Source organism: Lonchura striata, chromosome 5, assembly GCF_050655825.1.
Source record: "Lonchura striata isolate lonStrDom1 chromosome 5, ASM5065582v1, whole genome shotgun sequence".
Taxonomy (NCBI): domain Eukaryota; kingdom Metazoa; phylum Chordata; class Aves; order Passeriformes; family Estrildidae; genus Lonchura; species Lonchura striata.
This window is the reverse complement of record NC_140707.1, coordinates 64425083-64440146: the sequence shown is the minus strand read 5'-3', so window position 1 is coordinate 64440146 and position 15064 is coordinate 64425083. Positions and strand designations below refer to the sequence as shown.

Genomic DNA, 15064 nt, shown 5'->3' with positions numbered 1-15064 from the left:
GGCAGACCTACCACACACTGAATTACTTAGCTATGGTGGGACAGCTTGCACAACTGCAAAGCTCTCTCACAGGATATACACCTCTTAGGGATGACAAAGGTCAATCTTCTCTTCTTCCTTGTGCAGAGGTGTAACTCCAGTGTAAGCTTTCACAACTATTAACGTGCAACTACAGTCATGTGTCCATTTCACTAACTTTTTCTTAATAATACCTCATAGGAGATCTTGATTTAATACAGAATCATGAATTCCTAATTAGCAAGTTCAGACTTTGAACTGTTTTTCAGAGCCTGTGCAACTGTCCGTTCTTTTCTTTGGCTCTTACAACTTTAGACAGGAAAAAACAGATTATTTATTCACAATGTTTCTATGCCTTGAAGCTTCAGCACTAAGATCAGCTGCTGGTCAAAACCATGGTCTACGTGAGACTGCAGAAATTGCCTCAAGGGAAGATAATTTAGAGAGACCAGAGAGTTAGAGGTTTAATTATCTTTTACATCTTCAGCACAACATTAGGAGTAGTATATGGCTGTAAGAATCTCTCCAAGTGAGAGCTTGAGGAATTTGCAGCATTTGTGCCCAAGATGATAATTTACAATCATGAAGTCACAGCAGCTACTTCTTCCAAGGTAACAAGCAGATGATATAAGAGTAGACCAAGAGTTAAATACATTAAAAGTAAGCAGCTCTTTAAATCTACCAATTTATTATTAATCAATGCTGCTGTGGCAAGACTAGTCTTTATTCCACAAGATTGAGTGTGATATTTTGCTTCAATATCCTTAAATAGTATGAAGCACAAAAAATCCCTTGTCAACAAGATTTTCTGACTCTCTCTCCTTTGTATTTATTGTCTCTTGTGACAGTAAAGTCTATTCTTTGAGGTTCATTGGTAGATTTGGTTTCTTTAAGCACAGGTCATGGCTGTTTTACAGTGTTATACCTAGTTCAGATAAACCAAATATTTTCTTAGCTAAGACTGCACAATTTTGCAAAATCAGCACAGCCATTTAAAACTTGCACATATGCAATCAGCTGCAAAGTAATTTAAAGATAAAAAGCAATTTACAAGATAAACCCAGTGTAACACCTCAGTAACCTTAAAACAACAAGCACATGTGCCATGCACTAACAAGGAGATTACACAAAAAGTAACACTGAAGTTGCAACACTACATGAACTGAGTAAAAAAGTACCCTTGATAGTTCTGTTCTACTTTTCCAAGTATTTTTTTAGGTTGATGAAAGTTGTTTGCCTGTGCAAGACTAGAAATCAAATGCATAGAGGCAATTCTCAAGAATTCTTTCAAAATTGTCCACCTACACAATGTTTATTGTACTGAAAGAAAGGAAGGTGGGACAGACTTCATCAAGCAAGGATCAGAGTAGGTAATTATTTCTCTCCTTGCCCAAGTCAGAACAGAACTTGAAAACAGCACCCAAACACTTGATATTTCTGTTACTTGATTCTTAATTAAGTCATTCACCCTCTTAACATACCATTACAGTGGTTTTCGGATCCTTGCCAGCAAGGTCTTTCATGGCAATTTCTTCCCTACATTTTCCAAAAGTACAGTAGTTTGGATAGAAAGCACCAGCTATTACCACCTGAAATCAAGAAAGTATTTTGTGAAAGACAGCAGATTGTATTCAGTTTCTTTAAATGAGATACACTGACAACATATAGAGACACCAATAGATCTTCATATGAATATTTTTTTCCCTGTCTCTGTTCAGGAATTACCAGAACTGGAAACCAAACACAAATTCTTAAAAATATATTTTTGTGATAAGAGTTCAATTTCTCAAACAATTCTACAACATTAATGTTTTTCTATGCAGATTTGCTCTACTATTGGTTGAAAACTGTAATTGTTAGTTCTGATTTCAAAAGCCTAAATTTAAACAAATTCACACAAAATAGCCATGGGTAAACTGTTCAGTTTTCAGGCTGTATCTTAAAATGTTCAACAACTCAGCTCCAAGAAACTCACTGCTTACACAGTTAAACCAACAGCCACTGAAATGATAAACAGGTCTGTGAAAATAAAAGCACTGCTAATGAGTACAAATAAGACAAGTAATTTAATTGAAAATTAGACAAAGATAAAATAGCTAGACATAAAATTACCTGCACCCCTCCCCACTAATTAACCAAGTCAGTGTTCAAATAAAACACCTCAAACAAGGGATAATATAATTTTCAATTAACTAACAATAGCTGTCCTTCTACTTTGCCAATATACTGCCAAAAATTGCAGTTTTTTCTACCCAAAATTGCTATATCCACAGAGAATTTTGGAAAACAAGTGTAACACGAGCTCATCAATATTATTAATGGAAAATTATGAAAATTGATATGAAGATTAAACTGCAATTTTTGTAAATAGCATCTCTTTATGACAGTAAAGCATTACCTGCAAGATGAAGCGTTGTTTGCACACATATTCCTGGTCCACAGCATATGGTTGAGTTTTAACATGCATATTAAATGCACTGACTCTCCTTTTCAAGTTGTGAAATAACTCTGCCACCTGAAATTTGATCTCTAAGTTACATTTTAAATGGATCAAACCCAGCCACAAACTGAAATAAAATCTGTTAGTTAAAGTCTGAAATAATTGGGCAAACTCCCTTCCCTATTCAGATGACTGGTAAGCATTTCACCAATATACTGTTCAGCACCTTTATTTTGGAAAATAATTTCAGTATTGTGACTCAAGCAGTTTTCCCAAAATCGCCTTATAAAGAACTATTCTGTAGTCACAAAGCGTATTATGCATATATGATACAGAACAAAATTAGGAAAAGAACTGAATTAACCTTTTACAAGATTATATTCTCTATTTAAATCATTTCAGGATTGTATTTTAGGAGGTAAAAATCTTGCTAATAACCTGGAGTTCTGCACCCAACTGCAGCAGTGACCATGCTGCACCCTCAGTTTAGCAGCCAACTCTGATTACTGTGAGAGAGATCAAACTTATGCCCTCTAGCACAGCATATTTCAGCCATCTTCAGCATTTCCAAGCAACTCCCACAAGCAATCACTGGTCCTCCAACCACACAGAGTAAATACCTTCCCTCTCTCAAACGATTCTGGAGCAGATGTACAAAGCCCTGTCCACACAACTTTTCTGTATTTGTATAACAGCTGTATTTCCCTTTCCTTTCAGCTGCTGGCAGTTTTAGCACACTACCAGAACAACCAGTGCCAGAAAGGAACCCCCACGACTGACTCAGTTCTGCAAACTCACTTCCACACAAGGGATTATGAAATTAGCATCTTTAGGTGCAGCAAATAAAAGCCCCCAAAATGTGTTAAGTGAAGGTGGCCATTCTAAAATTATTATGTATTATGCTGTTCACAACCTCTTCCAGCATTATCTGAAACTGAGAGGCTGCCTTGTGAGACTAGTTATTCCATTGTGCAATTTTACAAAATTTGCTTTTCTCTCTTTTTTTTTTTGTTGTTATCACATCTCCAAGTCATAAAACTATTGTCATTTCTTATCCAGATTGTTGCTCACTATCAACTTCCATTTTTACTTCCTGTGCTTTCTGAACACAGGCCCTGCATTGCTCATGCCAAAGGTATCAACTGCTGAAATAATGACCAAGGCCATTCTGCTGATCAATTAGTCAACAGTCCTACTTATTTTTCCCTCAATGTATCAAATTAAGATTGAAGTCCATTGTAATGCTGAGTTTTCATTAATTGCTGCAGCAATGCTAGCAACAAAGATCCACAGATTCTCAAGTCCATGCAGCATGTAACTGCATTTGCTTAGAGTCTTCCCAGTCAGAAGAGAGGAGCTATTTAACAGACAGCAGTCACACCACAACCAGTGACTTGAGGAACCTATAAAATTAGCAAATAATACTGCAGGTTTCTTAAAAATATTAAAAATATGTTAAGCAGTTAATCATTTAACCACTCTGTTTATCCTAAAGAAAAATCCTTTCATCTAAATTCATGCTTAATTTTAAGAAAATATACATCTGTATATATTGATAAAATACATAACAGACCAGGTTTAGTCAGGATTTTAACATTTATAGAGAATGAGGAAAGTTAAGTGCTTCTGCTTATAAAAATTACTATTTAATCTTACCTCTTTGATCTTGTTTATATGAACACAATTAGATTTACCCCACTCAAGCTCTTCCTGTAAAAGAAAGTTAAAACTTTTTTTTCTTCTACTGCTAGTAAACTTTATCTCACATTTTCTGCGTGGACACAGATAATAGTTACAAATAGCAACAGAAGAATTTAATCACATTTCACAGCTTTGCAATCATACTAAGCATTATGACATGTATGAAAATGTAAGACATTTGTATTTGACTAAAACTATACTTTGGTTATCACCAATGCAGCTATGGGTCACCTAACCTTTCCATTATCAACCCACAAGTCCAACTGCTCTGTGCTGCCACTAAAAAATCTACTTTAATGTTCACACCTAGAGAATAACAACAGGAATGCTACAGTTTGGAAAGACCCCCAAGATCCTCAAGTCCAACCATTAACCTAGCACTGCTGAGTCCAGAACAAAACCACGTCCCCAGGTGCCACACGTTACGCCATCTGAAGAAATCCGTGGATGGTGACTCTACCACTTCTCTGGACAGTGTGCTGCAATGTTTTCAGTGAAAAAATTTTTCTTAATTCCAATCTAAATCTCTCCTGGTGCAACTTGAGGCCATTTTCTCTTTTCTGTCATCTGGGAGAAGGGGCCAACCCCCAACTCAACCTCTTTTCAGGCAGTTGTAGAGCAATAAAGTCTGCAGTGAGCCCCCTTTTCTCTAGACTAAAACCTGCCAGTTTCCTCAACAGCTCCTCACCCAGGAGGCTTGTTCTCCAGGTCCTTCACCAGCTCCACTGCCCTTCTCTGGACATGCTCCAGCACCTCAGTGTCCTCCTGTATTTTCTACTCAGGACTCAAGGTGTGGCCTCACCAGTGCCAAGTACAGGGGAAAAAAAAGAAAAAATTATTTCCCTTTCCTGCTGGCCACATTACTGCTGACACAATCCAGGATGCCACTGGGCTTCTTGGCAATCTGGGAACACTTACATAAAGCTCAGAACTTCTTTCTCTATGTGCACATCTTTATCAGACATCCTGGCTACTTGTAACTCAGTCTATGTTATGTATTGGTGATCATAAAAGATACTACACTCTGAAAGAACAAGGGAAATAAAAAAGCTTTTATCTCATACACATAAAAGAAGGACTGGAGGCAGTTACTGCAGGCATGCTACTGGATTTTGTGACTGATGCACTTAAGCATCTTCCACCTTTCAGCGTTTTCTGAGGGGGCAGCAATCTCTGTATTTAAAAATAATAAAGATACTTATGCACAATGAAAGTATTTCTTTCAACTACAGCTCAATTTCCCTTTTTAGGCTGGATTTCAAACCCTCTGGCCCCTGTTGATTCATCTGTGGAAGGAGTTAACATAGGGGATTGTCTTCAAATAACTCTGCACTGGATTCAAATGCTCATTTTCTCTCAAAGCCTAGTCTATTTATGCATGAAAAGTCATAATTATCATAAATAAACACTGCTAGCAAAAACTTCTTACTTTTCATATTTACAATTAAAAAAAAATATTCCAGCACTTAAGTCACTAACCTTGAATGGAGAGTAAGAAAAAGTTTAACTAACCTTGGGATTTCTCAGCTTCCCTTTTTCTTTGCAGGCCTGCCATGCCTAAGAAAAGAATGGTGTAGTATTCAGATACAAAACGTAATGCTTCAGTAGTAATTATTACAAATATTAATGTGACATTTAAAATTATAAACTTTTTCTTTTCATACCAACACTGAAGGTAATTTTTTAACAACAGGCTGTCCAGCTGCTTTATGAGAGGAAATGGATGGAGTGTTAAAGCACATGCAAACATCCAGAAATTATTAGAACAATTTGGATGCTTTAATTTGATACTGTAATAGAGCAGATTACTTTCAAAACCATTTTTTTTCCTCCTTGCTTTGGGACAAAAGCAGTGAAAAGACTGATTCAGGTAAGTTCTGATGCAAATGCCTCCCAGAAAAAAGGGCTGGAAGAGAAATTAAAATACCCAGAATATTAATGAAAATTACTTCATTATTAGGCAGCTTATGACAGATGCCTGCAGAATCCATTTCTAGTTTGACAGCAAGTCACCTCATAATACAATAATCCAGTTTACTGGGGACACTGACCACATGCAAGGTTGAACAGCCAGACTGCATTTCCCTGTCTTGATAGAAAAGGAGGAATCTAATCTAAACCAAGGAGTTTAGAAACAAACTTGCCTGAATTTATCTATTCTTTTCTGATACTCAGCCATTCAAAACAAAGCTTTCACACCACTCAAACACAGAGACACTTCACTGGAAGCTGTGTCTGAATGTTTGTGTTTATTCTCCAGGACAACATACTGTTTTATAGAAATAGCATCTTCAGATGAACGGGTGATAATTACCAGGTGACACAAGGGAAATATGTAAGAAGATATAGGGAATTCAGAAAACATTATTTTTGATTAGTGGACACATATGCCATACACGGCCATGAGTGCTTCAAAATATTCTAACAGCAGAGAACAAAAAAAACAAGTCAGTTTTGACCAAAGGGCAACATGCTCAAAAAAAAAAGAGAATAAATTAAATCAGCAGCTGAAGATTTTGGACTCTCCAGAGGATTACAAAACACACCAGAGCATGCATTATATAAAATGCTGGAATTTGAATAGCAAGTTTGTTCTTCTAGCAGAAGCGCAGCAGCTCTGCCTCTACCTGGAGGAATTGATCCCTGTCCATGGTACTGAGCCACCAAACAGCCAAGACTACCAAAAAATGACATTTTGCACAAAACCATCCTAAAGCCAAAGCTAAGAACTTTGGAGAAAGATCACCAAACTCATTCTGTACTAGAATTTACCAGTCCAAACTGTCTTTTGTTAAAAACAATCTATAAACATCACCACATCTCTGGCATTTCATTTTTGGTTATTAGAGACAATTGAAACTTCACACAGTTGGAGCAAGACTGCCAAAAACATCAATATGCAGCTATCAGTAATGTGAAGTTTTTAATAACTGCTAAGTAAAAATGCTGCACTGATCCTAATAAAGTGAAACCCTTTATCCTGGTCTATCAGATTTCACTGTAATCTAAGATGGAAGACTTACCCTAAAGGCATTCACAATCGCAATACAGTCACTCCTACAATTTCCAGCAAAAAACATTTTTTTCCTGTCAATAGGAACAAAAAATTATTAGCAACAAAATGCTTTTCAAATATTGCATGTATTACACAGCTCAGCAATACCCTCCACTTTTTTAATAAACACAATCAATATACTTATTGTAATTACTTGTTCTTATTCACATCTGCTTGCTGAAGGAGATGTTCTGTATGAGCAGGATAATAGTAAGTAATTGTCCTTGCTATTTAAATAATCATTTTAGTAGACATTGCCACATGGAAAAGGCAAAGCTGAAAAACCAGGCCTTGTGCTCAGGAGACAGTGAGTTAGCTCTGTGATTTAAGTTCCCAAATACATAGATTCCAGTGTCAGCTACCTGGAAAAGTTTAATTTTGCACTGCTTGGCATTTTAACAGAAAATCAGACTCATGAGATGGAAAATTATCTTGAGCTATCAACTCTGCCCTCTGCTCTCAAATGTAGTTAGGAAGTTATAAAACATCTGGGGCACTACCTGTATGCATCAACATGCTTTTTGAAAGGTACTGCAAAAAAATTCCGCAAAGACAGTGCTGCAGCTACAACAAAAACAAATAAAAATTAAAACCTGCAAATGGTTTGGTTCTAGAGAAATGTTCTCACGTGTTCTTCTGTCAGTTACCTATAATAAGGCATTCCTCTAAGCAACCAAAGACATGCCCAAGGACTATCAATTTTCCAAGATGCAGGTCCACTGGCAACTGTGTCAGTATCATTCCTAAGAAAGTCAGCTCACCATCATGCAGATTTTCTTCTGTTTGCACACAGGTTGTAAGTGCTCCAAGCTAGAGAAATTAAAATGGATTAATTTGTAAAAGCTAAGTACACCTAAGACAATTTTTAAAGCCTAGCACTTCTGAAACCAAAGCCGCTATATATACTGGATATAAAAGCAAGCTACAAATCATGCAAATATTTACTTCTTCGGAAAAGAAAAAACTTTAATGCAATGAGGATTCTCCCTTATCTTTATAATTGAAAATCAAAATCACCATCCTTCTTGTACAGGTGAGCAAGGAATCTTCAGGCTGACTTCTATAAAACACACCTTGTAAGAGTCTGATTTATTACTTATTCACAAACAATGCTGCTTACAGAGTTTAAGTTATTTTTTTGTCTATTTCTCTGTTATTTCTCACCATAGATGCTAGTCCTCAAAGAGTATATCATTACTCTCCAATGAAATTACAATCATGTTTTAAAGATGTAACTACAGAAATCATGCTCAGAAGGATGGTAACCCAACAACAGACCAAGAAGTGAAAGATTCTCTAGACACAGTTCATATCTGAGGTTCCAGTTAAGACTACTACTACCTTAAATACAAAGAAAACCACTTCTGCACTACATTCCTATCACCTTGATTTTAACAAAATTAAAAGGAAGCCTACCTCTTTCAGCTGAAGTATTGTACGTTCAATGTCACCTGCACTAGGTGGAGAAAGAGCTGTTGCCAGCAAGGCTTTTGGTTCCCCCATATCAAGCTTCTTTAATTTTAAGACTGTAGCTCCTAATGGACAATGCTGAAGGGAAAACAAGATTATTGTTACTCTCCCCTCATGGAAGTGTGACAAAGTGTTTTATATGAAAAAGTAAGTTTACAATTTAGCAAAATCTGAAGTTAATTGTGTACAAGAAGGCTTTGTTTTCTTTTGAGTAGATTGCTTATTTCTAATCCACATCAGCATTACTGCTATAATGTATCTCCTTCTATAAGGAAACTACGTGGAATGATCTTTATCAAATAGTTATCAAGTGGAACTGTAGTCATTGCTATTAGTTATTAGTAACTATTCTAATCGTCTTCAGAGAAAGTAAAGCAAAGCTTCTCTGCTATGACTGCATGCATTAAAGAAAACCTAATCCTAAACCCAAAAGCCTTACCAGCATCTCAGGTTCTGATTTCTCTGGAATACAGTCTGCCCAGAAGTCCTTGTATATAAGCCTGTAACAATAGCCTTTGGAAACACGTCCAGCACGACCTTCACATAAAAGAACAAATCACCAATTTGTAAATTGTACAAGTTTTTTCAAACCCATCCATCTACAAACCCTCTGGGTTGAGCAGCACATGACAGCTGATGCTGCAGGCTGAGCAGTGCTCTGCTCTCTTGCAGCAGACAGGCCCAGAGGACACAGAAGGGTAGGACAAAAAAATTTTGCTTCCATAGGAGCAGTAAGAATTATGTAACTATTTCACTCAAATACCTCTTTCACATAACTGTCCTCAAATCAACAGCCATTTTTCTCAGTTGAACAGGCATTATTTCCTATTTGACTCTATAGCTAGAAAATAATCTTAAATTAAAACAACTTTTAAGCTCGAATGATAAACAGCAAAATGTCTTTATGATCTACTATTTATAGAAAATACGATTCAGATGTCTATCTTCACAAATCCAAACACCATTCATTTCAACCAACTCCTCTCTGTGGATACTCCACGAGAGAATCAGGCCACATTTTTAAGTCACATACATGCACAAGCCCAGGTCTTACACAAAATGCTACTTCTACTGGTTGCACATTGGCTGACTGTTATGACCTTTGCTGACCTGGAACCAAATGGAAATAAATCTGCATATTGGGGTTCATAGGCTCACAGTGAGGTCTTGAAAGGAGGTGGCTATTGTGGTGGCTTCTGTAAGAAGCTGCTGGAAACTTTCCCCATATTTGACAGTGCAAGAGTGTGAGGAAGAAGCAGCAGCAGAGAGAATGCACGATGAACCCACCACAATCCCCAATTTCCATCCCTGTGTACAACCAGGGGAGAGAAGGCAGAGAAACTGGGAGCGAGTACAATACTGGGAAGAAAAGGAGGGAAGCTGTTTAAGATTTGGCTTTATTTCTCATTATCCAAGACTGATTTGTTTGGTAATAAAATTAAACTAATTTCCCCAAGCTGAGTCTGTTTTGCCAGCGATAATAACTGCTAAGTGATCTCCCTCTTCGTCTCAAACCCTGAGCCTTCTGTCACCATTTTTCTTCCTGTCCAGTTGAGGAGAGGGGAGTGATAAAGCAGCTTTGGTGGGCACCTGACACCCAGTTAACCTCATGACACTTAAAAATTACAGTATTCTAGATCTGAAGATGTCACTGCTACTGATTAGTACTATTTTTGACTGAAACTAAAAGGATTTTAAGAGGATTGTCTTACTAGAAGAGCCAATATGGAATCTTATTTATCCTTGTGCTATGAACATTGGTATAAATTAGAATCACTGCTGTGGATATTTTAACTCATTAATAGTGACATATAGACATGAAAGTTTGTTTTATTGCTGCAGCTCACAAGCAGTTCATAAATACCTAACAGTACCTATCCTCCCTTTTAAAAAATGGCCTGTGACAAAAAATTGCTATTAAGTAACAAAGAATTAATGGTCTGTGAATTTTAGTACTTTTCAATAAGATACAAAACACTCCTCTGCAAATATACTTGAGGGGAAAAAAAAAAAAAAAAAAAAGTCATTCACACAGAGTTGCTTAATCCCATTTTTATACCCTGACCTGGTAAAGACTTATCAAATATTAATGGCCAAAATAATCTGTTATTTTTACTATTAATACAAGAAAAAGCAACAAAGATTTTTTCATGAAGGTCAGCTCCTAAAACTCCTTTGCATTACTTACTGTTATCTTACCTTTTCTTTGATTACAGTTTGTCTTAGATGCCCAGCAAAGCCTCAAATTTTGGTAATTAGTTTCTTTATCGCAGAACAAAATTTTAGTTAAGCAGAAATCTATCACTGCAAGTAAGAAAAAAAAAATTTCTCATGGCAGTGGAAAGAAAAGTCTGAATAACTTGAATAGCAGTAAAAAGAACATCAGATTTATAAACAACCAGACCCAGGATATTCTGAATACTAATCAAATTGTTAATAGATCTTACTACAAAAATAATAAATCATTGTAGATGACAATCATTAAAAGACAATCATTAAAAGGCAATCATTTCTGCATTTAGAAAGTCTGTAATAAAATTTGCTTAAACTGATGCAATTACTTCAAAGCATAGTCAGAATGTGATTAAAAATCTTAGCTTGTGACATGAGGTCTGGCTGTGCTTGTTACTGCATTTAAAATTACCCCTTAGTGAAGGCTTAAACCAACCTCCCACTCAGAAGCTCTATTTGTTCATATATTGAGATTCCTCTGTTGTGAAAGAAAGAATTCAACACTCCAACAGCAGCTCTTTGAACAGTGACAAATCCTGGAGAGCAAACCTAGCACAAGTATGGAAAATATTACAAACAGTGTATACAGAATTACAAGATTTAGAAACTTACCATACTTAACATCAGGAACTGTCACAGAGCTCTCCGCTACATTGGTAGCTAGAATAACCTGAGTTTTGAAGCAAAAAATGAGCAATGAATGCATAAACAAAATTATTTGCATTACAGTTTCTACATGAAAAATCCAACTTGCTATAAAGAAATATAAATGTAATGGCAACACAGCATTTCTGCTCTGCATAGTAAAAAAAAAAAAAGGCAATACCACAAGGACAACATAAAATCCCTTGTATTTTCTTGTTCTGAGCTCAAAAAGCATAATAAAGTAGTAAGGCAATAGGAATGGAAATATTTCCTTGTGCCTTTGCCATAAGGAAACATGCCACTATTGATTGCAATACTCTCTTAGTAATAGCAGATGAAGAAAACCAAGGCAGCAGTGACAATATGGGGCACAAAGTGGGTCAGTCTCCCATACTGGGGCACTACTTTGCTATTCAGTGCCACCAGCAGCCCTCCCTGTCATGCAGATGCAAGAATCAACATGCACAAACCATTCTGAAGGATAAAAAAGCAGCAGGCAATAGTTTAAGGGTAACTTCCTCAAGGTTAATGCACCTCTCTTGAGGTCCTGCACACCAGTTAAATCAACAGCTTGGTATGAAAGGCCATCAGTTCACACACTGAAAAACTAAACTGCTTTGTCCTCATAAAATGGCTTGAGTTGGAGCAGCTAATATTATTTAAATACATTATTATTTGCTATTACTACTCTAGCAAAAGGTTTCACATGCTTTAAAAAAGTCATGATTTAAAAATATTTACTTTTCTGTAGCCAGGAATCGTAGCTGAAAATACTTTAGTTTGTTCTTCCAACGTTGCACATGCATGAAATGGGTACACTTGCCACCTGAAGAAAATATATTTGTGAAATATTAACTGATGCAAGAATATAAAAGTTGATTACACTTCTGTGCTAAACCCTATTATACACTTAAAACTCATACAGCTGAAAGACTCATATTCAGGTTTAACTGAACTGAAACAAATGTGGTCTAACTTACCTTTGATATTTATCTGAGAGACATGAGTGCATGTATCTTATTTCACCTAAACCTAGGGAAAAAGTAATCATGCTTTTAGTCATAAGGAAAAATTCAGAAACATCTATTTCAACTAATAACTGCCTGTCATTATTACATCTTTACCATATAATAAAATGGCAGAAGAAGTGAACAGCAAATGTATTAGTGTCTGAAAACTAGTGAGTCAAGTTTTGAAGAACTATTTGCATTAATTTTACACTTAATAAAGACATAAAGGACATTTGACAATATCCCATTATTAATTTTGTTTCAGAACTCACCACATGCTGAATATCCATCTGGTTTAGGCTCAAATTGGGTATTTCAACCAAAACAAGTTCTTTCAAAGAGCAGGGCCAAGGGGGAAAAAATTAGCTATTTCTGTCAACCATCTCACCTTTGGCCATTCCAGTGTCCATTTTCTGGGGCATGCATTTCACATCTGCCAGGGGAAATCTTATGACTAAGGGATTTTTTTTCTATCTTCCTAAATACCTCCACAAACAAACCTTTCTGAGAAGCTTAATTTACTTCTTAAGAATTCAATTTCAAATGCCAAAATGCCACATTTTCAAAAACCTGTCCAACACTGGACTTACCTGGAGGTTGATTTTTGCGATTAAAAACAACTAAAATAAGTATGATTCATGTTTGGCAGAGCAGACTCTGCATCACCACTGTTAACAGTAACTATTAATCAGTCAAGTAATTACTGCCTGGACACAGCAGGCAGTATCTGCTGACCTGTTTCAGAAGTGACAAGAGTTGATTGACCATGACACCTACAGAACACAAGGATCCTACCAGGTGACACAGGTCTCAGAATGAAATGGGACCTAATAACACAAACCTGTTTGGCAAACATACAAGGACAGTGAGGAGAGCAGGGCATGAAGAAGCTCAGCAGAAAATATGGAACAGACAAAAAATGAGATCAACACAAGTAGAACAGATAAAATTAGATCATTTGGAACATATTCATCCACGTATGTTAAGAAAATTACTCTACAGTTTAACATGGCACTTTGTATCACCTGTTATCTACAGAGAGACAAGTTCTGGAACCAAAGGAGAGTTGAATACTGAAGAATATTTATCTATTAAGAATCAGAGACTTGGTAGCATTACCAGAAAAACAAACAAACAAACAAAAAAAACCCAGTGAACAAGACAGGCAATTACAAGGAAAAACATGGCATCCTACTTGAGACACCTGCAGCTTCTTCCTTTTGGAATTAGATTCTGCCCCATCACTGAGTTACACAAAGACAGTGGGCAAAAAATCACTTAACAGCATCCTCAGCACAGCACTGCTCTTTCTAGCTGCTGCTGCACACTCAACTTGACAAGTCAGTGGGAGTGTTATTTTTAATGTTCAAAATGCTATGTAATTGTTAGCACTCAAAAAAAATAAGCATCTCAAATCAACATCCTAAATGCAGATATTAAATGTGTAAAAATAACCCAAGCTCTGCCTCAGCTGCTGTGTTGTAAACTGAGGGCTCGCCTCCCCTTTTCTCCAGTTCTGTATAAAACATTTGTGAGGAAAATTTTCAAGGGGTGATCCTGAGTTCAGGATCAGCCTTGAATATCCTGTTTAAAACCAGACAAGGCCAAACACTGAACAAATAAAACACAAACTTGAGTGTACCAGCTTACAACCACAGGAGTTTCCATAAATTTATCAAATGTATTTAAACAAAAAACGAATACAAACATTCAAAACAAAACAAAACCAAACAAACAAAAAAAAACTCAAGGTGAAATATAATTATTTAGGATTGAAAATGCTAAGGAAGAATTTCAGACTGAATTGAAGCCTCAGAGGGGATGAGAAAGTCTGAAAACACAGCAAACACCAATATCAGAGGCAAGTATGCTCTCCCTACCTTACTAATCACAAACTGGAATGGGCATAATAATTAATAATTGCACTAAAAAATCTGGAAACTGCATTTCCGTAGATGAACTACAAAATTAATTTTATTATTTTTAAAATATGTAACATCTTAATTTTTGACTCACAGCTTTTCCAATTATTGCCACAATTAAACAAGTTTCCAAGAAAAAATGCCTGAAGAGACCAGTGAACCTCATTTAAGTATGTGTTGAATAAACCCCTGGAAGAAGTGCCAGCAGAAAGCTCATCAAATGACAAATAACAAAAGAGAAAGTTATTAAGACATATACTTGCCTGGTAAAAACACGAGCACACTGCCACGTTCCAATGAACCACGGAAGCTCTTTTTCTCCCTAACAAGAAAATACAGCTTCATTAGATTTACAGTCTCAGTCTACCTCATTACCCCAAGTTATTTATTCTAGAAGAACAAGCAGAAGTGCACACTTTTTGTAGCATGCATTATTTAAACTTCCTGAAGAAACAAAATTTCAATCATTATCTGAAACTATGCTTTCTGAAAAATGCAAGATATAAGCACTAGAACCACAGCAATAGGTTTCGGTTTATTTCTTCAAAACTATGACAAAACAGAAACATTC

At 36.3% G+C, this 15064-nt stretch overlaps 1 protein-coding gene across 8 annotated transcripts in view; it reads right to left on the bottom strand.

The window, feature by feature from the left end:
* TDRD9 (tudor domain containing 9) overlaps positions 1 to 15064 on the bottom strand; it is an 81054-nt gene that overhangs the window by 27494 nt on the left and 38496 nt on the right. For all 8 annotated transcript variants that reach the window (XR_014956079.1, XR_014956080.1, XM_085582312.1 and 5 more), the window contains 14 exons: positions 14757 to 14815; positions 12542 to 12593; positions 12303 to 12387; positions 11529 to 11586; positions 10884 to 10988; positions 9124 to 9221; positions 8631 to 8762; positions 7862 to 8024; positions 7715 to 7778; positions 7183 to 7246; positions 5672 to 5716; positions 4115 to 4168; positions 2417 to 2533; positions 1500 to 1607 (listed from right to left, as the gene is read on the bottom strand). Coding sequence is in view for 6 of the 8 variants with exons in the window: in XM_085582312.1 (XP_085438438.1) it covers positions 1500 to 1607; positions 2417 to 2533; positions 4115 to 4168; positions 5672 to 5716; positions 7183 to 7246; positions 7715 to 7778; positions 7862 to 8024; positions 8631 to 8762; positions 9124 to 9221; positions 10884 to 10988; positions 11529 to 11586; positions 12303 to 12387; positions 12542 to 12593; positions 14757 to 14815 (1204 nt within the window). In the remaining 2 variants the exon portion in view is untranslated. The remainder of the gene's footprint in view (positions 1 to 1499; positions 1608 to 2416; positions 2534 to 4114; positions 4169 to 5671; positions 5717 to 7182; positions 7247 to 7714; positions 7779 to 7861; positions 8025 to 8630; positions 8763 to 9123; positions 9222 to 10883; positions 10989 to 11528; positions 11587 to 12302; positions 12388 to 12541; positions 12594 to 14756; positions 14816 to 15064) is intronic.